The sequence below is a fragment of the Equus asinus genome, chromosome 28 (assembly GCF_041296235.1).
Source record: "Equus asinus isolate D_3611 breed Donkey chromosome 28, EquAss-T2T_v2, whole genome shotgun sequence".
Taxonomy (NCBI): Eukaryota; Metazoa; Chordata; class Mammalia; order Perissodactyla; family Equidae; genus Equus; species Equus asinus.
This window is the reverse complement of record NC_091817.1, coordinates 20714119-20741214: the sequence shown is the minus strand read 5'-3', so window position 1 is coordinate 20741214 and position 27096 is coordinate 20714119. Positions and strand designations below refer to the sequence as shown.

At 36.1% G+C, this 27096-nt stretch overlaps 1 protein-coding gene across 5 annotated transcripts in view; it reads right to left on the bottom strand.

Annotated features, from left to right (window-relative positions):
• RBL2 (RB transcriptional corepressor like 2) overlaps positions 1–27096 on the bottom strand; it is a 53727-nt gene that overhangs the window by 8997 nt on the left and 17634 nt on the right. For 3 of the 5 annotated variants that reach the window (XM_014827786.3, XM_014827797.3, XM_014827806.3), the window contains 13 exons: positions 25120–25286; positions 22592–22701; positions 21777–21880; positions 18510–18647; positions 16997–17161; positions 16352–16463; positions 13905–14174; positions 13423–13703; positions 13156–13332; positions 4006–4077; positions 3225–3330; positions 2484–2689; positions 1685–1849 (listed from right to left, as the gene is read on the bottom strand). In XM_014827786.3, the coding sequence (XP_014683272.1) occupies positions 1685–1849; positions 2484–2689; positions 3225–3330; positions 4006–4077; positions 13156–13332; positions 13423–13703; positions 13905–14174; positions 16352–16463; positions 16997–17161; positions 18510–18647; positions 21777–21880; positions 22592–22701; positions 25120–25286 (2073 nt within the window). The remainder of the gene's footprint in view (positions 1–1684; positions 1850–2483; positions 2690–3224; positions 3331–4005; positions 4078–13155; positions 13333–13422; positions 13704–13904; positions 14175–16351; positions 16464–16996; positions 17162–18509; positions 18648–21776; positions 21881–22591; positions 22702–25119; positions 25287–27096) is intronic. The other 2 variants (XM_044760745.2, XM_044760746.2) reach the window with 2 other exon arrangements.

The window sequence follows — 27096 nt, the reverse complement described above, 5'->3', positions numbered from 1 at the left end:
TTTGGGACTGTTGCCGATTTATGTTTCCAGCTTTCACAATCCCACTGGGAAAATCATTGAAATTAGATTAAACCTGTGTAATTGTTGGAGGAAGTTTTATCTTTTTAATATTTAGTCTTTGTATTCAGAAACATTAGCATATCTTCATTTATTCCAGTTTTATTTTTAATCTAGTTCAAGTTAAATAATTTTTCTACAAGGGATAAACTTATTCCAAGGCATGTAACACACTGTTAACATTGTAGGAAAAGTTTTTCCATTATATTTTCTAACAGATTTTTGCTGCTTTTTTATTTATTTTCCCTAACTCTTTATTTTAAAAGATTTAAAGCCTACAGAAAAGTTGGAGGAATAGTACATTGGACACTCATTTATCAGTCATTAACATTTTACCACATTTGTTCTTTATATAATTATTTTTTAGCTGAGCCATCTGAAAGTAAGTTGCTGACATTTGGACATTTCACCTTTCTCCTACATAATCCAGTCCCATCATCAATACCAAAGAAATTTAAGTCCATATTAAATTTTCCCACTTGTCTCAAAAATGTCTTTTGTAGCTGTGCTTGTCTATGCAGGATCCAATCAAAGATCAAACATTGCATTTGGTTGTCCTGTCCCTTCAGTCTCATGTACGCTACAACAAGTACCCTCCCCACCATCTACCATTTCTTCGTGACACTGACTTTTGTTTTTTGAAGAGTCCAGGCCATTTGTTATATATGTGTGTTTCTAAGCAATCTTTATAAATACAAACTGCATGTAAGGGCCTTTAAAATCCCATTACACCCCTTAACACAGCGTGTGATCCAGCCTTATTGCCTCAGGGACATTTGTTTTCTTCCCTTATCTGCTTCTTCAGGGATACCCTTCCACAGCTCAGCAACTTGCTAACTCTTCATCGGTTAAGGCCTGACTCAAGCTTCCCTCCCCATTGCAAACTGAGGCGGATGCTACCACAAAATCTGTGCTAATAGGACTATCACACTATACTGCACAAAATGCCCATTTCCCCTATTAGACAGAGAATCCAGAGGACAGAGAGACAGCCCTGTTTGAGAAAGAGCCACTCAGTAATCAGTTTAAGAGATCCAAATTTTCTTTTTTTTTTTTTTTTTGGGTGAGGAAGATTGGCCTGGAGCCAACATCTGTTGCCAGTCTTCCTCTTTTTGCTTGAGGAAGATTGCCCCTGAGCTAACACCTGTGCCAGTCTTCCTCTATTTCATATGTAGGATGCTGCCACAGCATGGCTTGATGGAAGTTTGTAGGTCCATGCCTGAGATCTGAAGCTACAAACCCCTGGCTGCTGACGTGGAGCACACACACTTAACCAGTATGCCACCGGGCTGGCCCCTAGACATCCAAATTTTCTTTCCCTAACAGGAATTTGGAATTTAAAATTTTACAAATGGAATAAAAAACACAAACTTTCTGATTTACAGCAGAATGTTCAAAATGCACAAACAGGAAAAGAAAGGAATGAAAATAAATCCAAATCCCATACCCTTTTCCCACTTCTAAGTTCTCTCCTGAGTCCTGTCTTTTGCTCCATTGGGACTTAGTGGTCACTTTTCCCTGGTGGTTCCCATTACTCGTGTGAGTACCAAGGGTTTCCCATCAACCCTGTTTCTAGCATCCTAAGCATTCTGGGGTTAGTAAAGGCCAAGATTTATGTCAGGCTCACCTTTGAAGGACTGTTGCTGAAGTAGTAGAAAATCTTTTCACGAGGAGAAAGCATTGTTTCATTTTTATGTGGGGAAATGTAGACAGGATGATTTTGAGACAACTGTATTCGGCGAGGAGAGCCTGTTCTTACAAATGGATAGGGAGAGAGCGGAGGAGCATCCATCTGTTAAAAAAATAAATAAATAAATCTATTTCTAAGAAAGGTAAACAAAATTTCTAACTAGATTTTTGTTTTGGAAATTTTTTTATTGACAGAGTAAAGGAGTATAATAAATATAGTAGTTTTCTGAATGGTAAACAGTGATGTACCAGCAGCAACAATTAAACCTAAAGAAAACCAGACAAATAGCAAACACTCTGGTGCTTACTTTGTGCCAGTCACTGTTTTAAGTATTTTTAATGCATTATGTCATTTAATCCTCACAACCACCCTATAAACTAGGGACTACACTTATTCTCATTGATATATGTGAAAACAGGAGGCACAGAGAAAGTTAAGTAACTTGCAAGGTCACCACAACTGGTAAGTTTTGGATACCTTGAATTCAGCATGCAGTCTCTCTCTTGCATTACTATTCTTTGTAGGGAATCCTAATACCATCTTATTCTCATTTAATGCTTCACAACAATAGAAATTATGTTCGTTAAGTAAATTCTTTCTGTTAGAGACTTCTTCAGTTTTACTTAACAAAAGAATTATTTGTAAAACCAGTTTACATATGGAGCAGCTCAAACATAAGTGATTCCTCATTCCTCCCAAGTGAAAAAAGTATGAAATAATCCCCTGTCAGACTTACTACATTTGCCTGTGAGTACTTCATGGCAAAAGTTTTAATTTGTTTTATGTAGATGTTGTTGTAGAACTGAATGAGGTCTCCCCTCTCCTCCTCTTCCATGTCACTGTTGGCCCCTGTGAGACGAGTAGGTGTAGGAGGGGCACTGCTGGGCTGTGGAACCGGCAAGGTGCTGCTTGACCTCATGACAGGACTGGAGTCTCTACTGGCTGCAGCCGGTAGAACAAAGGGTGTGAGAAAGACTGCTAGTGCAGATTGTTTTTGAAAAGAAAATTCAGTAGGATGAAGGCAAACAGCTACCTGCTCTACGTATTTAAGGGCAGCAAATGGGCACTCTGTTTTTCAAATCAGGGAGCATGGCGCAGATAAAATATTAAGTACTAACTTTACCTCCATGCCATAAATGTAGCAAGAATTTACTGAGCCCTGCAAACCAGCATGGTTTCAGTTGACGTGCCAGACTTTTCTGGAACTCAGGCCAACAAATTCCTGCCTTCTCTAACCTTCTCTAATTCCCCTAGAGAAAAATATCATGCACAATGTGCCTCAAAGCTATGGGATGAAGGACAAACAACTTTGCCACTAAATTTAGAATTCAGTTTATTCCAACAATCCTTTGCCAATAAAATATTTTCATAGTTTCTATAATAGTAATTTCATTTAGTAATCTTTAGTCTTTTAGGCCTAAAAAATAAGAGAAGCTCCTAACTTTGTTTTGTAAGAGTTCATAAAGATCCTACTTACTTCTGTCTTTGTTTAGTTCTGTTGGAGAATTCTGATGGCTTCTGCTATCACTACTGCCAGAATTTCTTCTTTTCCTTTTCCCTTTTATCAAAACACTTCTATAAACCTTTAGAGAGACCACGAGAAGGGGACACAGAGTATTATTTATTGAGCACATCCTAGACTATGTGACCCTGACAGGTTATTCTCACAACAACCCCATGTAGTAATAGTCGTCCTCAGGAGAGGTTAATAAACACAGGCAAGGTTATATATGTATTAAATAACAGATCCAGGATTTACATCAGGGCCTGTCTGGCTTCAAATTCCAAGTACTGCCTATAATACTACAGAGCAGTAATTGTACCCAACCATAAATCAAGTTATTCTAAGTCAAATACAAAGAGCTGACATACCTATGTCTTTGAAATAAATCAACAATATTAAAGGTAATTGCATTTAATGTTACCTTGGTTTAATGTGCGGTACTATGTTTCCTAAACCAGACTGAAAGGCGACATAAAAACCAAACAACTTCCTAATTTACATCTATCTTGTGATTATCTGAATTAAGAAATGACTCCAGAATCAAATATTTCACACCATTAATGTTTGGGGAAAAGAGGACGTAAGCTAATCAAGATGTGAAGTTGTCTGTCAATGAGTAAAGAAGATTAGAGGCTTCCCTTGAGTCTTAGTTGTTTATCCTGGAGAAAAGGCCCCAGAATCAACTGTGGTTAATTTTTTGTATTCATCAAAGACTTTAAGCTTTATTTTCAGCCCTGAGGGAAAATGCAGTTACCTGGCTCCGGGCCTGTGGCTGAGTCCTATAACAACGCATAATATTCTGAAAAGATTTGTCTTCTTTTGTGACCTGGCAAAGAATAAGAGTATTCTGAGAGAGAAATTGACTTCCAGCAAACATGGTAAGGAGCTCTGTGAACCAGCTCCCCAGTGAAAATCACATTAAAAAAACAGCCATTTAAAGTCTCTGGAAATGGTCCTAAGGGCATATAATAAATGAAGAAATGTCTACTCAAGAAAATCTTCTAAAATTCAGTAACAAGAGAGGGAGTAAGTGGTATCCGAAACAAGACCTGGAATAAAAAAGTACAATAACAAATGAAAAATTCACTAGAGGGACAATACAGTAGATTTGAACGGGCAAAGAAAGAATGAATTAGCAAACCTGAAGATACAGATTGTGCATCTGAAGAATAGGAAAAAGAGTGAAAATAACAGCTGATTTCTCATCAGAAACTATGGAGGCAAAGAGGCAGTGGAAGAACATATTCAAAGTGCTCGAAGTAAAAAAGTAAACTAAGGATGCACTATCCAGCAAAATCATTTTTCAAAAATGAAAGTGAAATACCACCTCAGAAAAACAAAAAACAGAATTTGCTGCCAGTAGAATCATCTTACAAGAAATACCAAAGAAAACTTCTTCAAACTAAAAGCAAGTGACCCAGACGTAATTCAAATACACCCAAAAAAACAAAGAGCTCTGGTAAATTATGTAACTGTAAAAACAGTATAAATGCATGTTTCTTCTCCTTCCTTCTCTTAGCTGATTTAAAAAGTAATTGTATAAAACAATACGTATATAATGTACTCCTGGACCTGTAACTATAGAAATGTGATATATTTGCCAAAAAAAGCAGAAAGGAGAGTAGGAGGAAAGGTATACTGTGCTAAGGAAATGACTCCAGAAGGCAACTTGAATCCATAGGAACCAATAAAGAGAATAAAAAATGATAAGCTTAATATAACTAAAACTATAAATACTTCCAGTCCTTTCTTCCCTTAGCTCCTTTAAAAGTCATAAAATTATATAAATTCATAATGTATTGTTAGATTTATAACATTTATGGGTGTGATCTGTTTAACAATACTACCACAAAAAGAATGAAAAGGAAACAGCTATATAGGAGTAACACTTCTGTATCTCACTGGAAGTAAGTCAGTATAAATCTGAAGCTGATTTTGATAAACTGCATATGTGGTGAGTTGGGGAAGGGGGAGATACTGGTCAAAGGGTACTATAAGCTTCCAGTTATAAGATGAATAAGTTCTGGAGATTAATAAACAGCATGGTGACTATAGTTAACAATACTATATTATATACTTGAAAGTTGCTAAGAGAGTTGATCTTAAGTGTTCTCAGTACAAAAAAAAAAAGTTACATGAGGTGATGGATGTGAACTAATCTTATTGCAGTAATCATACTGCCATATATACATGTATCAAATCACATTGTACACCTGATACTTACAAAATGTTGCATGTCAATTATATCTCAACAAACCTGGGGGTGGGGGGAAGAGGGAGGGAAAAAAAAAAGATGTATACTGTAAGCCCTAAGGTAACCACTAAGAAAATAAGCTTAAAAAAGTTAAAAACTCATTAGTGAAATTAAAATGCGACATCGGGAAGTATTCATCTAATGCAAATGAAAGCACTAAAGAAGGAACAGAGGACCAAAAGGACATGAGACATATGTAAAAAATAAAAAGTAAGATGATGGACATAAATCCAGTTATAACAATAATAACATTAAATGTGGATGAATTAAATAACACAAAAGGCAGAAACTGTCAGACTGGATAAAAAAAGAGATCCAACTATACTCTGTCTATAAGAGACACACTTTAGATAAAAAAATATGTTTCAAGAAAAAGATAGAAAGAAACATATCATACAAACAGCAACCCCAAGAAAGCTGGGTGGCTATACAAATATCACACTATAAAATAGACTTTAAAACAAAAAATAAAGGTTACCAGAGATAAAGAGGGACATTTCATAATAATAAAAGGGTCAATCCATCAAGAAGTTATAATAATTACAAACATACATGCACCTAGTAACAGAACACCAAAATATATGAAGTAAAAACTGACAGAAATGGAGGGAAAAATAAACAATTCAATAATATTTACAGAGTTCAATACCCCACTTTCAATAATAGACAGAACTAGGTAGCAGATCAAGAAGGAAACAGAATACTTTAACAACACTATAAAACAACTAGACCTAATAGACGAGAATATACATTCTTCTTAAGTGCATACTGAACATTCTCCAGCATAGACCATATGCTAGGCTATAAAACAAACCTTGATAAAAGGATTGAAATAATACAAAGTGTGTTATTTGACCAGAATGGATTAAACCTAGAAATCATTAACAGAAATTTGGGAAACTCACAAATATGTGGAAATTAAACAACACATCTAGATAACCAATGAGTCCAATCAAAAGAGAAATTAGAAAATACTTTGATATGAGTGAAAATGAAGACACAACATACCAAAACTTATGAGATATGGCTAAAGTAGTGCGTAGAGGTAAATTTATAGCTGTTAATGCCTATATTGAAAAGAAGAGATATTAAATCAATTATCTGACCATCCATCTTAAGAAACACTGAAAAATTAAGAGCAAAAACCAAGCCTAAAGCAAGCAGAAAGAAGGAAATAAAATTAGAGCATACATTAATAAATGAAACCAACAACTGGTTCTTTGACAAGATCAACAAAATTGACAAACCTTTAGCTACGCTGACCAAGATAAAAAGAGAGAAGATTCAAATTACTACTGACAAAGAATAAAAAGGACTATAAGGGAATATTATGAACTGTGCCAAAAAATTAGCCTAGAGGAAATAGACAAATTCCTAGAAAGACACAAATACCAAAACTGATTCTAAAAGAAAGAGATAATCTGCATAGACTCATGACAAGAAAAAGAATTATTCATCAATAAACTACCTACAAAGAAAAATGCAAAATTAGAAAAGAAAGGAACACTTTCCTGTGCATTCTATGAATCCAATATTACCCTGATAACAAAACCAGACAAAGCCATAACAAGAAAACTACAGACCAATCTCTCTTACGAATAGGACAAAATTCCTCAACAAAATACTAGCAAGCTGAATCTAGTAACATATAAAAAGAATTATATACCATGACCAAGTGGGATTTAAACCAGGAACACAAGGTTGGTTTAACATATGAAGATCAATCAATGTGATACACTATGTATCAATAGAATAAAAAGCAAAAATCAACAGATGCAGAAAAAGCATTTGACAATTTCTAACACTCATTCATGATAAAAACACTCAACAAATGAGGAATAGAAGAGAACTTCCACAACGTGAGAAAGGCATCCATGAAAAAAAAACCCCATAGCTAATATCATACCTTAATGATGAAAGTCTAGATGCTTTCCTCCTAAGATCAGGAACAAGACGACAATTTCTGTTCTCAACACTTCCATTCAATGTACAAGAATTATACTGGAGGTTCTGCCTAGAACCTCTAGTAATTAGGAAAGAAGATAAAAGGCATCCAGTATGAACAAGTAAAACTATTTCTATAAGCAGAGTACCTGATCTTGTACATAGAACATCCTAAGGAATCTACTAAATTAGAACTAATAAATGAGTTTAGCAAGGTTTGGAATATAAAATAAACACACAAAATCAATAGTATTTCTATACACTTGCAATGAACACATCAAAAATGAAAATTAAGGGCCAGCCCTACGGCATAGTGGTTAAGTTTGGCGCACTCTGCTTTGGCGGCCTGGGTTCATGGGTTTGGATTCCAGGTGCAGACCTACCACTCAGCCATGCTGAGGTGGCGACTCACATACAAAACAGAGGAAGACTGGCACAGAGGCTAGCTCCGGGCTAATCTTGGCAGATGTTAGCTCAGGGTGAATCTGCCTCACCAAAAATAACTAATTAAAAGATGAAAATTACATTCATAACAGCACCAAAAAGAATACATAGGAAGGAATAAAGTTAACAAAAAGTTATACTATGAAAACTGAAAAACTGTTGAAAGAAATTAAAAATGATCTAAATCAATGGAAAAATATCGTATGTTCATGGATCAGGAGATGACAAAATTGTTACAATGGTAATGCTTCCCAAATTGATCTACAAATTAAACACAATCCCTGTCAGAACCCCAGCTGACTTTGTGACACAGTCAAAATTGACAAGCTGATCGTAAAATTTGTAAAAAATTTCAAGGAACTTACACTAGCTAAACTACTTTGAAAACAAAGAAAAAGGTAGGAAGACTCTCATTCCCTGATTTCAAAACTTTTGTCAAAGCAACAGTAATCAAGAGTAACTAAAAGCTGTCTCTCTAAGAACAGGAACCAGACAAGGATGCCCACTTTCATCACTCTTATTTAACATAGCATTGGAAGTCCTAGCCAGAGCAGTCAGGCAAGAAAAAGAAAAATTGGAAAGAGAGAAGTGAAAATGTCACTAGTTGCAGATGACATGATTTTATATGTAGAAAACCCTAAAGAATCCATCAAAAAACTTTTAGAAATAATAAATATGGTAAAGTTGCAGGATACAAAATCAACATACAAAAATAAGTGGCATTTCTATACACTAATAATGAAGTAGCAGAAAGAGAAATTAAGAATACAATCCCATTTACAATTGCGACAAAAAGAACAAAATAACTAGGAATAAACTTAACCAAAAAGGTGAAAGATCTGTACACTGAAAACTATAAAACATTGTTGAAAGAAATAGAAGACAGGGGCTGGCCCGGTGGTGCAGTGGTTAAGTTCGCACGTTCCACTTCTCAGCGAACCCCGATCCCGGGTGTGGACATGGCATCGCTTGCCATGCTATGCTGTGGTAGGCGTCCCACATATAAAGTGGAGGAAGATGGGCACGGATGTTAGCTCAGGGCCAGGCTTCCTCAGCAAAAAGAGGAGGACTGGTAGTAGTTAGCTCAGGGCTGATCTCCCTCAAAAGAAAAAAAAGACAAAAAGAAATGGAAAAATATTCCACACTCTTGGATTAGAAGAATTAACATAGTTAAAATGTCCATACTTCCTAAAGCAATCTACAGATTCAATGCAATCTCTATCAAACTTCCAAAAACATTTTTCACAGAAATAGAACAAAGAATCCTAAAATTTGTACGGGATAATAAAAGACCCTGAATAGCCAAAGGAATCCTCAGAAAAAAGAACAAAGCTGGAGGTATCACACTCCCTGATTTCAAAATATACTATAAAGCTATAGTAATCAAAATAGCATGGTACTGGCACAAAAACAGATACACAGATCAATGGAACAGAATCAAGAGCCCAAAAGTAAACCCACACATCTATGAACAGCTGATTTTTGACAAAGGAGCCAAGAACATACAATGGAGAAAGGAAAGTCTCTTCAATAAAAAGTGGTGGGGAAACTGGACAGCCGCATGCAAAAGAATGAAAGTAGACCATTATCTTACACCATACACAAAATTAACTCAAAATGGACTAAAGATGTGAATGTAAGACCTGAAGCCATGAAACTTCTAGAAGAAAATATAGACAGTACACTCTTCGATATCGGTCTTAGCAGCATATTTTCAAGCAGCACGTCTGACAGGGCAAGGGGAACAAAAGAAAAAATAAACAAATGGGACTACATCAAACTAAAAGGCTTCTGCACAGCAAAGGAAACCATAAATGAAACAAAAAGACAACCTAACACTTGGGAGAAGATATTTGCAAACCAAATATCTGATAAGGGGTTAATATCCAAAATATATAAAGAACCCATATGTCTCAACAACAAAAAAACGAACAACCCAATTAAAAAATGGGCAAAAGATCTGAACAGAGATTTCTCCAAAGAAAATATATGGGTGGCCAGCAGGCACATAAAAAGATATTCAACATCATTAACTATTAGGGAAATGCAAATCAAAACTACAATGAAGTATCACCTCATTCCCATCAGAATGGCTATAATTAACAAGACAGGAAACAAGTTTTGGAGAGGATGTGGAGAGAAGGGAACCCTCATACACTGCTGGTGGGAGCGCAAACTGGTGCAGCCATTATGGAAAACAGTATGGAGTTTCCTCATAAAATTAAGAATAGATCTACCATATGATCCAGCTATTCCACTGCTGGATATTTATCTAAAGAACTTGAAAACACAAATGCATAAAGATGCATGCACCCCTATGTTCACTGCAGCATTATTCACAATAGCCAAGACTTGGAAGCAACCTAGATGCCCATCAGGGGACGAATGGATAAAAATGTGGTATATATACTCAATGGAATGCTACTCAGCCATAAAAAGGGATGAAATCTGGCCATTTGTGACAACATGGATGGACCTTGAGGGTATTATGCTAAGCAAAATAAGTCAGAGGGAGAAAGTCGAATATCATATGATCTCACCCATAAACAGAAGATAAAAACAACAACAAACACATAGAGATTGGATTGGTGGTTACCACAGGGGAAGGGAGGAGGAAGGAGGTTGAAAGGGGTGATTAGGCACATGTGTGTGGTGATGGACTGTAATTAGTCTTTGGCTGGTGAATATGATGTAATCTACACAGAAACTGAAATATAATAATGTACATTCAAAATTTATATATGTTATAAACCAATATTACCGCAATACAAAATTTTTTAAAAAGTGTATGGTACTGCATAAAGAGATACACAGAGAGAGCAATGGATTAGCATTGAGATTATAGAAATAAACTCATGTGTCTGTGGTCAACTGATTTTTTTTTTTTTTTTGAGGAAGATTAGCCCTGAGCTAACACCCACCGCCAATACTCCTCTTTTTGCTGAGGAAGACTGGCCCTGAGCTAACATCTGTGCCCATCTTGCTCTACTTTATACATGGGACACCTGCTACAGCATGACTTGGTAAGTGGTGGGTAGGTCCACACCCAGGATCTGAACCACTGAACCCCGGCCTACCAAAGCAGAGTGCCTGAACTCAACCACTGTGCCACAGGGATGGCCCGTGTGGTCAAGTGATTTTTGATAAGGGTGTTAAGACTATCAATGGAGAAAGAATAATCTTTTCAACAGTAGTGCTGGGACAACTGGATAGCCCCATGCAAAAGAATGAAGTTGGACTCCTACCTCATACTGAATATAAAAATTACTCAAAATGGATCAAAGACCTAAATGTAAGAGAGAAAACTATAAAATTCTTAGAAGAAAATGGGGATTAATCTTGGATTTGGCAATGTATTCTTCAATATGACACCAAAAGGACAAGCTATAAAAAAAATAAATAGATTGACTTCATCAAAATTAAACATTTTTTTTGCTTCAAATAACACTATCAAGTAAATGAAAAGATAACACACAGAAGAAAATGAGAGAAAATATTTGCAAATCATATACCTGATAAAGTAGTTGCATCCAGAATACATAAAAAACTTCTACAACTTGACAGCAAAAAAGGAAACAACCCAATTCAAAAATGGGAAAAGGGGGGCCAGCCCTGTGGCCCAGTGGTTAAGTTCGCGTGCTTCACTTCGGTGGCCCGGGGTTTCGCTGGTTTGGATCCTGGGTGAGGACATGGCACTGCTCATCAAGCCATGCTGAGGTGGCATCCCACTTGCCACAACTAGAAGAACCCACAACTGAAAATACACAGCTATGTACCGAGGGGCTTGGGGAGAAAGAGGAAAAATAAAATCTTTAAAAAAAAAAATGGGCAAAGAATTTAAACAGATGTTCCTCCAAAGAATATATACGAATGACAAGTAAGCAAATGAAAAGATGCTCAACATGACTGGTCATTAGGGAAATGCAAATCAAAACCACAATAAGGTACCAGTCAATACCCACTGGGATGGCTATAATAAAAAAAAGGAAAATAAATTGGCAAGGATGTAGAGAAATTGCAACTTTTGTGCATTGCTGGTGGGAATATAAAATGGTGCAGCCACTGTGAAAAACAATACGATACTTCCTCAAAAAATTAAACGTAGATTTACCATATGACCTAGTAATTCCACTTCTGGGTATATACACAAAGAACTGAAACCAAAGATTTGAAGAGATATTTGTATACCCATGATCATGGTGTCATTATTTACAATAGCCAAAAAGTGGAAGCAATCCAAGTGTCCATCAATAGATGAATGGATAAATAAAATGTGGTTTATCCATACAATGGAATATTCAACCTTAAAAAGGAGGGAAAGTAAAACTCATGCTACAACATAGATGAATCTTGAGGACATTATACTAACTGAAATAAAAGTCACAAAAACAAAATACTGCATGATCCCACTTATATGAGGCACCCAGAACAGTCAAATACACAGAGACAGAAAGTAGAATGGCAGTTGCCAGGAGCTAGGGGGAAGAAGAATAGAAAGGATGAGTATGTAGTTTTACTTTGCAGGGATGGAAATGTTTTGAAACTAGATAGAGGTAGGGGGTGTACAGCATTGTGAATATACTAAATACCACTAACTTGTTCAATTTAAATTATTTTTTAAAAGTCATATAATAAAAAGTGTTGATGAGAATGTGGAGAAATCAGGACCTTCATATACTGCTAATGGAAATGTAAACTGGTGCAGTGACTTTGGAAAATAGTTTTGGAAAACTCTGGAAACCATTTCCTCAAATGGTTAAAGATAGAGTTACCATATGACCCAGCAATCCACTCCTAGGCAAATACCAAAGAGAAATGAAAACATGTCCATGCAAAAATTTGTACACAACTGTTCAAAGCAGCATTATTCATAATAGCCAAAAAGTGTAAATAACCCAAATGTCCATCAACTGATGAATGGATAAACAAAATATCATATACTCTTACAATGGAATATTATGTTCTAAAATTGACTGTAGTACATATTTGTGACTATACTTAATCCACTGAGTTGTACAATTCAAATGAGTGAATTATATGCTATGAGAATTATATCTCAATAAAGCTGTTAAAAGTGTTCTGACTAACCCTATTGTGGTAATCATTTCACAATATATGTAAATCAAACCATCATGCTGCACACCTTACACTTATACAGTGATGTGTGTCAATTATTTCTCAATAAAACTGAAAAAAAAAGTGTTTTGAGAGTAAGGAAGTAGCATCTTTACTTTTTCCTTTTATATTTCAAATGGTACTCACTTTTGCCATCACATAAATGGCACACATTAACAACTGGTCCAGATGTCTGTCCATCATAAGTTCAGGACACTGAATTATAGAGAATTCAAAGCAGGTCCAGATTTTTTTCCTCAGTTCATCTGAAATATCTAGTTTAGCACAAAGATCCCGAAGGCGGACACCTGCTAAGTGGTAAACCTAGTAGATAAAGAAAAACATTTCAAACTTTGTTCATCTAACACTTATCTTTCCCAAGCTCATGACTGGTAAAGGTACATGAAAAATTACCTTTCTAAAGAAAAGGGATAAAGAACTAGTCTTCCTGGGTCTAAGACTGCTGCTAGTTACAGGTGGGCCTTGTTTCTGCTGTTGTCCTCCTGGGGAAATCTGCTGAATGGCCACCTGACCAGGGACTTGCAAGGTTGTTCCTGACACCTGCTGAGAGCTCAAACTTCCAGCCAGGGCCTGAGCACTGAGGGGCTGAATGGAGCCAGTCACAGCTTGTGCCTGCCCCCCAACATTGACTTGGACTGGGAAGAATGTTATGCCTCCATTTTCATTGGCAATACCTATGGTTTGTTATAAAGAAAACAAGCACAAAGAAAAGTTGATAATACAAGGTTCTCCAGGCAGAGGTTTCCAATTTCTCCCCCTCCAACCCTTTCCCTCCCTCCACTCTCATTTCATAGTGTCATTCCAGCCAAATCTCAGGTATCTTTCCAATAAATGCCACAGAGAAAGAACTCAATAGCCAATTCTGCCTTCCTTACCTTGTACGGGAATGGTCACAGTTTGTCCATTGTTGGCTGTGACAGTGGCTGTTGCCATGGTGACCAAGGTCTGTCCAGGAACTGGTGTGACAGAAACAGCCTCCCCAGATACATTCTGCACAGGGACAGCATTGACGAGGGGCTGTGGGGGAATGCGCCCAGGTGTCCCTCCATCAGAGGGGCTATCATTCTCAACAAATAGCCGCCTTCTGGTAGAGCTGGCTGTGGGGGAGCTGTACCTATCATATAATGTGGTTGGAGATGTTATGCCTAGGGCCAAAAAAATTGAAACAAACCGTTTAACTCAGGGAAACTGAGATCTAATTTCCATCCAAACTATTACAATTTTCAAAACTAATCACAGTGCTGAAATGCTTCATACTTTAAAAAGCAAACAAAAATTACAGGAGTCACATCATAGCTACATTCAACTAACGAAAACTCAACTGAACACTATTAAGTGCAAAATTTAAAGAAAGAAATTTTTCTCTATTTGTCTCACAGTGCTCCCTTCTTCACTCCACCTTCTGCTAAATCAAACTAGACTTTGCCCTCCACTACCACAGGGAGTTGATGATTCAGGGGACAATTTAAAGAATTACTCTATTTTTCTATGGTATTTTTGACCACATTCAATTTCCACCTAAGACACATATAAGATGTGATTTCACCGTAAAGCCATTACTTGATAAGAGGAGTTGATGGACTTGATATTACTATGGTATCACCTGGAAGCATTTCCTCCCAGTTGTATGAATTTTCATCTTTGTCTTTTTCTATACATACAACATTACTGAAACTCAATAATGTTCTTCAGCAAGAATGGACATACATGTTTTGGATTCAATTAAGCTTAGTTTATTATTTTTTTAAACAACTTTATTGAGATAATTCACATACATTTCACTCATTTAAACTGTACAATTCAATGGTTTTTGGTACATTACATAATTAATTTTTAAAATGGTGATAAAATATATATAACATATAATTTGCCATTTTAACCATTTTTAAGTGTACAATTCAGTGGCATTGATTACATTCACAGTGTTGTGTAACCATCACCACTATCAATTTCCAAAACTTTTTCATATCCCAAATAGAAACTGTGTTAATCATTATGGCTTAGTGTACTGTTAAGCATTCACACCAATGTCTGAATTTTTAAGAAGTAAGCATTCTTTTCCCTCTTCCATGTCCAGGTGTAAAAACTACACATCACTGGGTTTTTAAATTTCTAAAATATATGTAGGTAAGTTATAAGAGGATGGACAGGAGTAGTCCTGATACACTGTGGCTTAACATTTCAATCTCCTGATGATACAAAAGCAAATAAACTTACTGGATTTGTATTTGGAACAAAGCTGCAGAGTCAGAAAGAATGCATTACAATCGATATCTTCTAAAATATTAAGAGATCTCATGAAAATGGAGAAGTGATAAGTACAAAGAAAATGAAGTTTAAAGCCAACTCCTAATCCATTGGTTAGGGAAGGAAAAAACTACAGAAAAAGAACTGCGGAAGACCAGCTGTCAGATCTATGGATCTGAGTGGATAATAAGCAGAAAAATAGTTAAGCCGTTATGACTCCTTTTTCAAAAATGAGGAAGTTTTCATAGAGATCATCTATATTTATTGAGTATGCACTGACATACAGTGATTCCTGATTTTAAAATTGACCTTTCTTCTATAGCTAGTGCTTATCAATTATATCAAAAAGTTGATCCAAAGAAAGAAGAATATCCTTCTAATAGCATCCAAGGAATTAGAACTTTCTGGATTTACAGAATTGCTTTTTAAAAAGTAGTTTTATCTCAAGTATATAAACTTAAACCTTGCACCTGGCAGATGTTATAAAGAGCTGCCTAAAATGTAACCAGATGAATAGCAAAACTTCCCAACGGTGTACTTCTTGAGCCAGCACTGCTGTTACATTAACCAGAGTAGCACAGCTCAACTGAGAAAAGTCAAAGCTGAACAAACTCAAGCCATTCAGTCCTCTTAACTCACTGGCTTGTCTGTACCTAATTGGATAACACAGTTCTATCTGTAAGAAGCTTTTCTGTCTCTTCTGATTTTAAAAGTAATTCATATTCATCTCAAAAAATTTACAAAGATCACCTGGAATTCCAGCAACGAATAATAATCATTCTTAATAGTTTGGTTTTTCCATTTCAGCTTTTTTGTATGCTTATAGATAAACATACATTTAAAATATAGGAATCATTAACACATAGTATTCTATCTTTTTTAAAGACACTTATTATAGTACATTTTCCTCCGTTCTTAAATCTTCTTCAAAAGCACTAAGTGGTCTATGTGACACCATAATGCACACACTCCTTTCTCCTATATGTACCCTGTCAACTTCACCTGTACTTTCAGACGGAATTTAAATCCCCAGATATTAGGCCTCCGAATAGTCCCTCTAGTATTTTAAACTTACTTCTTCCAAGTCCTCCAGTATCAGCACGAATTTCAGTCACCCTTCTGGGAGTCAAAGGGGAGCTAGCGATACAAATTTCATCTGCTCTTTCCAGGTTCTGTGGGGGCATGACCTATAAAGAATTATTTACACCAAATGTCATTATTCAAAAAAGCATTTTAATTAGAAATACAATAATCTAAGGCAAAAGAAAACTACCTTGGCTCATCAGTTATTCCACCTAAATCAATCAGCTGTCTTTTCCACTTTTATAACAAAGTTAAAAAAATTCTAGCAGGCTTAAAAAATTCCAAACCTAGAAACTGGATACTAAATATGAATCAGCCTTCATTACTGATTTGGAGAATTAGAATATCAACCAATCTAAGGTACAGAAACTTCATTAGGAAATCAAGACAGAGCACTGAGTTCTTATTCTGTCACTGAAACCTTGGGCAATCACAAATTATTTCTAACGCTTTTTTCCTCTTAGATGTAGGGGTGATTGTACCATATTAAAAAACCCAGCTGCCCTCCTACCCCCCATAAGGAAGACACTAAGTTTAACTGCTGTCTGTGAGAGGATTATGATATTGTAATCTCTGTGAACAGAGTTGATATTGATGCACTTTTGTTACAGAAAGATGTTAAGATAGTTTCACAAACCTCTTCACATGTAGGAACTCTGTTTTCATTGTCTCTAATTCTGTCCCAGAGTGGAGACTCTGGTTTCCATGCCAAATGATCCAAGATCTGTTCTTCGATCTGATTAAGGTGTTTTACTACCTCTCTACAAAGGCCATCTTCTGCTCTAATGAATATTTCTATAACCTAAAATAAAGAAAAATGCCCTGGTTTAATAATAATTTTTTCAAAAGAACTGGTTATTAAGTGTGAAAGCAAAATGAGTAAATTTATATTTTTTAATATATTTATAGATACAACAAAATCAATTTGTCAAAAATTACAAGTATATTGGGGCCGGCCCTGTGGCGGAGTGGTTAAGTTCGCACGCTCCACTTCAGTGGCTCAGGGTTTTGCCAGTTCGGATCCTGGGCGAGGCCATGGCACCACTCATCAGGCCATGCTGAGATGGCATCCTACATGCCACAACTAGAAGGACCCACAACTAAAAATATACAACTATGTACCAGGGGGCTTTGGGGAGAAAACAGGAAAAATAAAATCTTTAAAAAAAAAACAACCATTATAAAGAACAGTAATATTTTGAAATAGCTGTTCTTCCTCTTACTATCTTTATAAATATTTAAACTGTATATATGAATTATATAAAATCTTTTTTATAATGATGTATTTCAAAATTTTTTAAATGAAAAAACATGCGTTGTCTATTGAGGTTGAAAAATATTACTCATAAAATTTCATATTTAAAAACTCTAGGAGCCGGCCCAGTGGCGTAGAGGTTAGGTTCATGTGCTGTGCTTCAGCAGCCAGGGTGCACTGGTTCAGATGCTGGGCATGGCTATACAAGGCATGCTGTGGCAGCATCCCACACACAAAACAGAGCAAGATTGGCACCGATGTTAGCTCAGCAACAATCTTCCTGAAGCAAAAAGAGGAGATTGGCAAGAGATGTTGCCTCAGGGCCAATCTTCCTCACTTCTCCCCCACCCTCAAAAAAACCAAAAATACAAAAATACAAAAATCTCTAAACATTAGTTTTGACTACTGTATGAGAATTAAGATAAATTCATACATTAAATCAATATCCAGAAGGAAACAACTACCAAATCAATGCTATAACTCTGTGCCCCTATATAACACGAAAAAAAATTTTTTTCTGAAAGACACTTTCATTAAATTTCCATAAAATAAAAAAAATAAGTTGCCATATAAGATTAGCTAGTGATATATTTGCTACTTTTTAAAAGATTTCTTAGCTCATAAAATCAAAGTATTCTAAAAGCCTTTATTAGATAAAACGAGGAATCAAATGAAGCTTTTACCCAAAATATGTCTTTAGACTACATTAAAAGAATTTATATAATTCTTAAGACTCTCCTATTTGTTCTCTGCTCCCTGACACAATGGAAATTATTAAATGTGTAATTAAAAATAGAAGAAATGTACTTAAATATTAAAATGAACTAGATGGGTAACAACAGGAAGTTGAGTCTCATCTACAATTTTCTTATCACTATCAAATTTTGAAAAATACCTTATAAAAATGATAAAGTGGCACATCGAATATTTCAGTAACAAATGGAAAATTCCCAGGAGGCTTATAAGAAAAAGTGACGACCTCAAGGCAGCAGGCCAAAAGTGATCTATGGAATGCATCTTGTTCCAGAATGCCCTATGAAAAATCAAGTTATTAACATTGGGAAACATTAGTCTACTCTAAGAAGACATTTCATACCCAGTCAAGTTAAATAAAAATACCAAAGGAAGTCTTATTGTCTAAGTTAGTGAGAAGTATGTGCTTATTTTCTTAGAAAACTTTAACTTTATAAATAAGCCCATTTTTTAGCAAAAACATATTAAAGAAATGTATAAGAACTTTCAAAAATCTTACACATTGTGAAATATAGCTAATAAAAAAGAGTACATCCCTAACCAAAATACAATACACCCTGATGCTTAGAAGTATAATGATATGGAAAGGTGTTACAGAACAGTATTTACAGTAAGACATCACTGTCATAGAAAGATGGCTGAAAGGAAAGCAGGTGACTGGCTACATGGTCATGGACGAGAAGTCAACACGTTTATCTCAGGGTGACATAATCACAGATGATTTTCATCTTCTTTTTTTTTTTTTTTTGCTTATTACTTTTCCAAAATTGTACATAAACATTTATCATTTTTAAATTAAAAAGTTACTCAGAAAACAAGAGCATAGGCAACAAGAGAAAAAACAGATAAACTGGACTTCATCAAAATTAGAAACTTTTGTGTATCAAAGGACACTACAACAAAGTGAAAAGACAACCCACAAAATGGGAGAAAATATCTGCAAATCATAAATCTGCTAAGGGATTACTATCCAAATATATAAAGAACTCCTACAACTCAATGACAAAAAATCAAATGACCCAACTCAAAATTGGGCAAAAGACTTGAACAGACATTCCTCCAATGAAGATATACAAAGGGCCAATAAACACATGAAAAGATGTTCAGCGTCACTAGTCATTAGGGACATGCAAATCAAAACAACCATGAGATACCATTGCACACTGATTAGGATGAATATTTTCTTAAAAAATGGAAAATAACAAGTGTTACAGGATGTGGAGAAACTGGAACACTGGTGCATTGTGGGTGGGAATGTAAAATGGTGCAGCCACTGTGGAAAACAGTATGGCAGTTCCTCAAAAAGTTCAACGTATAATTAACATATGATCCAGCAACCCCACTTCTAGGTATATACCAAAAAGAATTGAAAGCAGGGACTCAAATAGATACTTGTATACCAATGTTATTAACAGCATTACTCACAATAGCCAAAAGGTGTAAACTCAAATGTCCATCAACAGATGAATGAATGAAGAAAATGTGGTATATACATATATGTATCTGTTATACACATATATATGTGATATATATACTGAATATGATTCAGCCTTAAAAAGGAATGAAATTCTGATACATGCTACAACACGTATGGACCTTGAAAACAACATCCTAAGTGAAATAAGCCAGATACAAAAGAACAAATATTGTATGATCATATGAGGTACCCAGAATAGGTAAATTCATAGAGACAGGAAGTAGAATAGACATTACTAGGGGCTGGAGGAAGGGATGAATGGGAAGTCATTGTTGACTGGGTACAGGCTTTCAGTTTGGGATGATGAAAAAGTTCTGAAGATGGCTAGTGGTGAGGGTTGCATAACATTCTGAATGTACTTAATGCCACTGAATTGTGCACTTTTTTTTTTAAAGATTGGCACCTGAGCTAACATCTGTTGCCAGTCTTCTTTTCTTCTTCTTCTTCTTCTTCTCCCCAAACCCCCCCAGTACATAGTTGTATATTCTAGTTGTGAGTGAACTCTGGTTGTGTTATGTGGGATGCCACCTCAGCATGGCTTGATGAGCAGTGACAAGTCCGCACCCAGGATCTGAACCAGTGAAACCCTGGGCCACCAAAGCGGAGCACACGAGCTTAACCACTCAGCCATGGGGCTGGCCCCCTGTGCATGTGAAAATGCTTAAAATGGTAAATTTTATGTTATGTACATTTTTTTTTTTGAGGAAGATTAGCCCTGAGCTAACATCTGTTGCCAATCTTCCTCTTTTTGCTGAGGAAGACTGGCCCTGAGCTAACATCCATGCCCATCTTCCTCTACTTTATACGTAGGATGCCTACCACAGCATGGCTTGCCAAGCGGTGCCATGTCTGCACCCGAGATCCAAACTGGTGAACCCTGAGCCGCCGAAGCGGAACATGCGCACTTAACCGCTGCACCACCAGGCTGGCCCCTGTATATTTTACTACAATTTAAAAAAAAAAGAAATTTGTAATAAATTTCTTATGTGAGTATACAGATATGCACTTATCAGACCCTAAACTGTAACTATGTTTTATATACCCTTCTGTATGTTTCAAAAAAAAAAAAAAAAAAATTTGTCATAAAACAGCATTTTAAATTCCTACAGCCATATTTTATATTTAAAAAAAGAAATGTAAATAGTTACAAGGAATTAGAAAAATTATTGGTCAATTTTATAAGTTTCCTTAAAGTATCGTTTAAAAAGTCAGTTTTTAGGGGCCGGCCCAGTGAAGTAGTGGTTGGGTTCCTGCGCTCCGCTCTGCTGGCCCGGGGTTTGCCAGTTTGGATCCCAGGCATGGACCTATGTACTGCTTATCAAGCCATGCTGTGGCAGGCATCTTACACATAAAGTGTAGGAAGATGGGAGCAGATATTAGCTCAGAGCCAACCTTCCTTAGCTAAAAGAGGAGGATTAGCAGTGGATGTTAGCTCAGGTCTAGTCTTGCTCAAAAAAGAAAAAAATTTACTCATGTCATTGAAAGTAAATATCACTTGTTTAAAAATCAATTCACATTCCTTAACTAGTAAAATCTAGGAAAAACAATTATCTTAGCCAAAGAGGAATAGTTGAATATTTATGTTAAAGTCCTATCTAGTCAATACTAAATTTATTCTTGCTATATAAGGCTTGAATAAAAACTCTATGTTATTTAAAAACTCAATTAAGGCTAAGTCTGAATGTTTTAATCCCTGACTATAGAGTCTTACTATCCACAGAAATTGTAACTTATAATACATGGCCTGCTGCAACAAGAAACACTAAGTGAGATGACTCAGTACAGAAGTTTGCTTAGGTGCCAATCTTATTCCCTCAAAGCCATATATTATTTCTTCAATAATGGCTCTTTTGTTGCTTTTTTTTTTCCTGAGGAGGGCTGAAAGGAAACTACATTTTATTGTGCTAATCAATACAATGGTTATTTACTCACAGATAAATCCATGTCTCCCAGTCTTTTTTGTTCCTGCTCGATAACAGATTCTAATACTTTATAGTAGAGCATCTCTGCAAAACGAAAATGTTTGCTGGCAATTTCTGCATAAATAATAAAAACACAAAAATCACATGCAAAGAAAATAAATATTGTGGACAAGGAGGGTCTATCTCATCCCCTGCCCACAAAATAAAGTTTAAAAACAAACTCAACACTTCATATATATGTACTTCCTATAGTTACTGTTCCAATCATGCCTAAAATTCCTTAATTTTCTTCATGGTAACAGTCAAAGTTTTCTAAAATCGTGAACTGAAAATTGCGCATAAAAAATGTAATAGCATTCCATTAAGATTCACACCTTTGTTTTGTATGTTTGAACAGAGCAGCTCTATGCAAAGAGGTATATAATTGGTTTACTATTCCACTCACACTTGGTTCTGATTCATGACATCAGACAACTCCTAGGACAGATGTGGGCATGTTAACAGTTATATATTTTGTCCTTGTTCCCAATATTTTGAAGAACCACTATACTTCAATATTTAATACCCAGTCTACAAAAGAAAACTAAAGATTTTGCAAACAAAAAAGTAACTGAAGTCCAACATAAAAAGGTATCAGTCTCAAATTTCTCTCTTACTGAGAAGGGCCCAGACATCAGCTGGTTGACAAAAAAAATTGGACATCCATATTCTAGCCCTCAGTCTAAGTCATAAATCTTTTCTTCTTATTTCTGACTCAGTTACCAAGAAAGGACTCCATGTGGTTAAGTCAAAGATGAGAACAATATAGACAATATTAAGTCTTACCTTTAGCACAATTACTGAAATCCTCATCTGGCTGGAAATGCTGAGAATATATTTCATACATTTCTTTCAATCTGTTAGCAATAGCCTGGGTTGGATCTCTGGAACATGTCCTAAAAAAAATAAGAAGAAATTAACTAATTTAAAGGTCTTGCCAAGTCACAAAGTGATAAACTATTTACAACTCTGTAACTTTACTAACCTATAAATACAAAATAGTTTGAACAGAAACTATACACTTTCCAAATTAATCCAGGAGATCCCATACTTCCTTATTGAAGGTGTTGGTATTATCATTTTGAGTGAAAAAAATATTTGCGTGGAGCTGTACCTTTTACTGTAGTAAGTTTAATAACCTTGACCAGTACCCATTTGATGTCCAGGCCTGGACCCCACCTACCCTACACATCTGCAGTCACTGATGACAAACAAATTGCCCTCAACTGTGTCCCCAAAGGGCAGTACAACTCCCATTAAGAACTCCTGGAAGAAAACAGAATGAAGGGGTATATAATCTATACTACAAACTCACATAAAGCATTACTGGCATTCTACATTTTTTCTTCCAAAACAAGGTTTATTTCATTGACTTTTTCTTTTTTTTACTAGAAAGGCAATATTATGTTCAATGCAGAAGCATTATACAAATTGTCACCATGTGGGCTTTTCTAACAACTATATTTTTATCTTGATCATAAATATACATATTCATTGTAAAAGGGTAGCAAGTTTAGAAAATTTAAAGAAAGTAAAAATTAATTATAATCCTGCTAGAGATAGCTACTGAATATCATATGCAAGCAGAATTTTATTTATGAACACACATATGCAGGTACTTTTTTATGAAAACAGGACCTTTTGGTTTTACCTAGTATCTACTGGTAATACTTAACCCCACTAATGGTATTTAAGATTAAAGAAGCTGCTATGCCTAGTTAGAGACTGTAAAGAGATTTAGAAAATACAGAGATTAAGACAGGCTTCTAAAATGTATTTATAAAAGGCTTCTGAATTCTACGTAAACAAGGTCCTCTGAGAAACATTACTTAAGAAGAGGCCATACAGACATAGCCTGTTGGGTGTTAATCACAATCAAGTTATGAATAAAGCACATTTCATGAAAATGTAAAGGAAAATCAGTCAGCCTTGCTATTTAATGAGTCTAGCTATGAGTGGGAAATTACTGATATGTGTATACAGGACCTTCTTACACCATACCACCAGAAATAAAATGGGCTCCTACAGGGTCTGTGTTATCAAACCTTTAGGACTGGAGGGGCCTTGGAAGTAATTTTGTCAAGTAAATTTGCTAAAAATTATGCACAGGTAATGAGATTGTCTATTGTGCTTTTCATTAAAGCTCACTGATATTCTTGCCAGTCTCAGGCAGATCAAAGGAACTAAAGGCAGTTAACTTCCTTTTAGGCTAAGGGTGTTTTACATAGCTTACAGAAGTTACAGTGGTTTCCCACTGGTTATGAATATAACTCTCTTATCTTTTCAAATCTGACCCACCCTTCAGAAATTTGCTCAGGTCCAATCCTCTTCATGAAGTCCTTTGACAACTTCCATCTTTACTGATCCTCCCTTTTCCTGAAATCTTAAGATAGAACAGTTGGGGGCTGGCCCTGTGGCCAAGTGGTTAAAATTCACGCACTTCACTTTGGCGGCTGGGGCTTTGCCAGTTTGGATCCTGGGTGCGGACCTAGTATGGCTCATCAAGCCATGCTGAGGCGGCATCCTCTACATAACAGAACCGGAAGGACCTACAACTAGAATATACAACTATGTACTGGAGGTCTTTGAGGAGAAGAAGAGAGAAAAAAAAAAAGGACAGGCGACAGATGTTAGCTCAGGTGCCAATCTTAAAAAAAAAAGAACAGTTGGTAACAGATAGCTTGGTAGTTTATTCTATAGTCTCTGGTGTCATTAGTTACTGTTTCCTGTACTATATTAAAGAAACCTGAATACTATGGACTGAATGTTTGGGCCCCATCCCCCAAATTCTTATGCTGAAACCTAATCTCCAATGTGATGCTATCTGGAGGTGAGGCATTTGGGAGGGGATTAGGTCATGAGGGTAGAGCTCTCCTGAATGAGATTAGTGCCCTTATAAAAGAAACCCTAGAGAGCTCCCTTGCCTCCTTCTGCCATGTTAGGACACAGCAAAAAAAACCCCCAGCTGTCTATGAACCAGGAAGCAGGCCTCATCAGGCACTGAATCTGCTGGTGCCTTGATCTTGGACTTCTGGCCTCTAAAACAGTGAGAAATTAATTTCTGCTGTTTATAAGCGACCCAGTCTACGGTATTTGTTATAGCAGCCCAAAGACTAAGATACTGAGGAAATATAATCTTCTCTTCATACATCTTATATTGCTATGTCCTCTCCAGACTAACAACAGGACTGAGCATGCAACTGATATAAAATTATTAATGTGTGAATTAAGGCACTAATAGTGAAAAATTAAAATAGAAAATTGGAAAATGGTCAACAACTAAATCTTAGAAGGCAAGAAGGGCTCAAACTAACCTTAGAATCTGTTCCAGTTTCTCACTTGGTGCATTCCTGAGGCCTGTTAGCATGGTGTGAAGACGACTCAAGCTATGTGTAGCTGTAGAAACTGGGGTCACACAAGGGCTGTTATCCTTAATGTACCTCACACCAGTAAGTGGTGTGGAGATTCTAAGTGCTTTAGACTAAAGGGGGAAAAAAGAACATTATTTCAGATCAGAAAGACTTTCAATTACTTCACAAATGGGAATTCAAGCGAATCGGATTTTGTCTTTACATTATCGAGAAATTTAGTGATTCAAATATCACCATTCTTGGAATTTAAACATAACCTCACTAAGAGCCACCACTATCTATGTGAAGATGTGTGAAAGAACAATTTGTATTTTAGCCAACTAAAAAGTTTGTCTCTTAAAAGTTAAACCTTTAAGATAAGGCGTATTTCTCCATCATCCCACCTTCAAAATTCAAGCTTGAAGGCAAAAATAAGCATTAAAAAATTAAGGGTATCACTGGAAATGGAATTTCACAGCTCCCATCTACTGCTATTTTTGTATATACTCAAAGATTGACAAAAGACAGCTGTGAATTAAATCCGGCCCAAATGAAATCCACGATTTAACAAAAGCCCATCTAAACTATCAAACATGCTTCAGAGAGAGAGGATAAAATAAACATTCTTAGAGGCAGAATACAAGCCAATGCAGAAAACAACCTACTGCAGAATGGCCTTCTTCAGTCTTCTTGCCCCTCCTTTACCTTTAGTTACTAGAGTCTATCACAGTTTTTTTCCCTCTAAAGTAGACAGATCTTCAGAGAAACAAGTTTAAGTCGGCATTCTTGAATATAAATATGAAAAAGATACGACTTAATGTCAAAGAATTTAAGCATGAATACATATGTTAATAAAACATCTTTTCTAATTTTTCCAACAAATTCTGAAAGGGTGTAAGAGTGTTTTTCAATATTCAAGATATACTATATTGCCCTTTGTATTAAATGTACTTATTCTAGACACAGCTGTAAAAATACCTAGCAAAATTTTCACCTGGCAACAGAACTATTCAAGTTTCATGAGATACAGAAAAGTAATGAAATTCACCATAAAAGAAATAAATCTATATGCTTTTTCTCTGACAAACAGGAGTAGAACCAAGATTTCCACTTTGTTTCAAAGAAATTAATTCCATAATTTTGTTTTAGGTCAACAAGGTGATCCGGGTAGATGAACTACATGCAGAAAGTTGCTCTCTGCCCTCGACAGCTTTTCTTGCAGCCAGTTTCTTCCCTGTATATGAACCAGTGCCTTGCTGGGAGAGAACAACATCTAATACTTTTGCAGGAGAAGCTACAGCAGCCAGAGCACCTCACCACACTGCCCACGGGTAGCAAAGCTTCCACAAAGGAAACAAGCACAACCACCACAAACAGCTTCCTGCCCACAGCCCTCAAGGTCAGCGTGGGGCTTCTAGGGAGCACCGTTAAAGTTCTTAGCTTAAAGCTTCCTGTGCATTCTCATCAAAAGGAGTCTTTCTTTAACTCTGGCATAAATATCGAGTTAGTGTTTTTAAAATATTAGGGTGTTCCTTTTCCAAGTAAAGACTTCTAAATTCTGGAGTGCCCCAGCGTTCTGCCCTGAGGTCTCTTTTATTCTCTATGAATTCATACCTCTAGGTAATCTCTCTTCATTCCATGGCTTTAAAAGCCATCCATATCCTGATGACTCCAGAAGATATATACACAGCCCTAATCTCTGCTCTGAACTCCGGTCTTGTATATCTAATTACTGCTCAACTTCTCTACTAGGATGCCTAAAAGACATCTCCAACTGAACACAATCATAACCCCAACTCTGGATTTTTTCCCCCAAACTCATTCTTCCCTCTCAATAAATGTCAATAGTAAATACTCATGGAACGCCTACTATGTGCCAAGCACTGAGTACAGCACTGGCCACAGCCCTCATGAAACTCATATTCTAATGCAGGGAGAAGG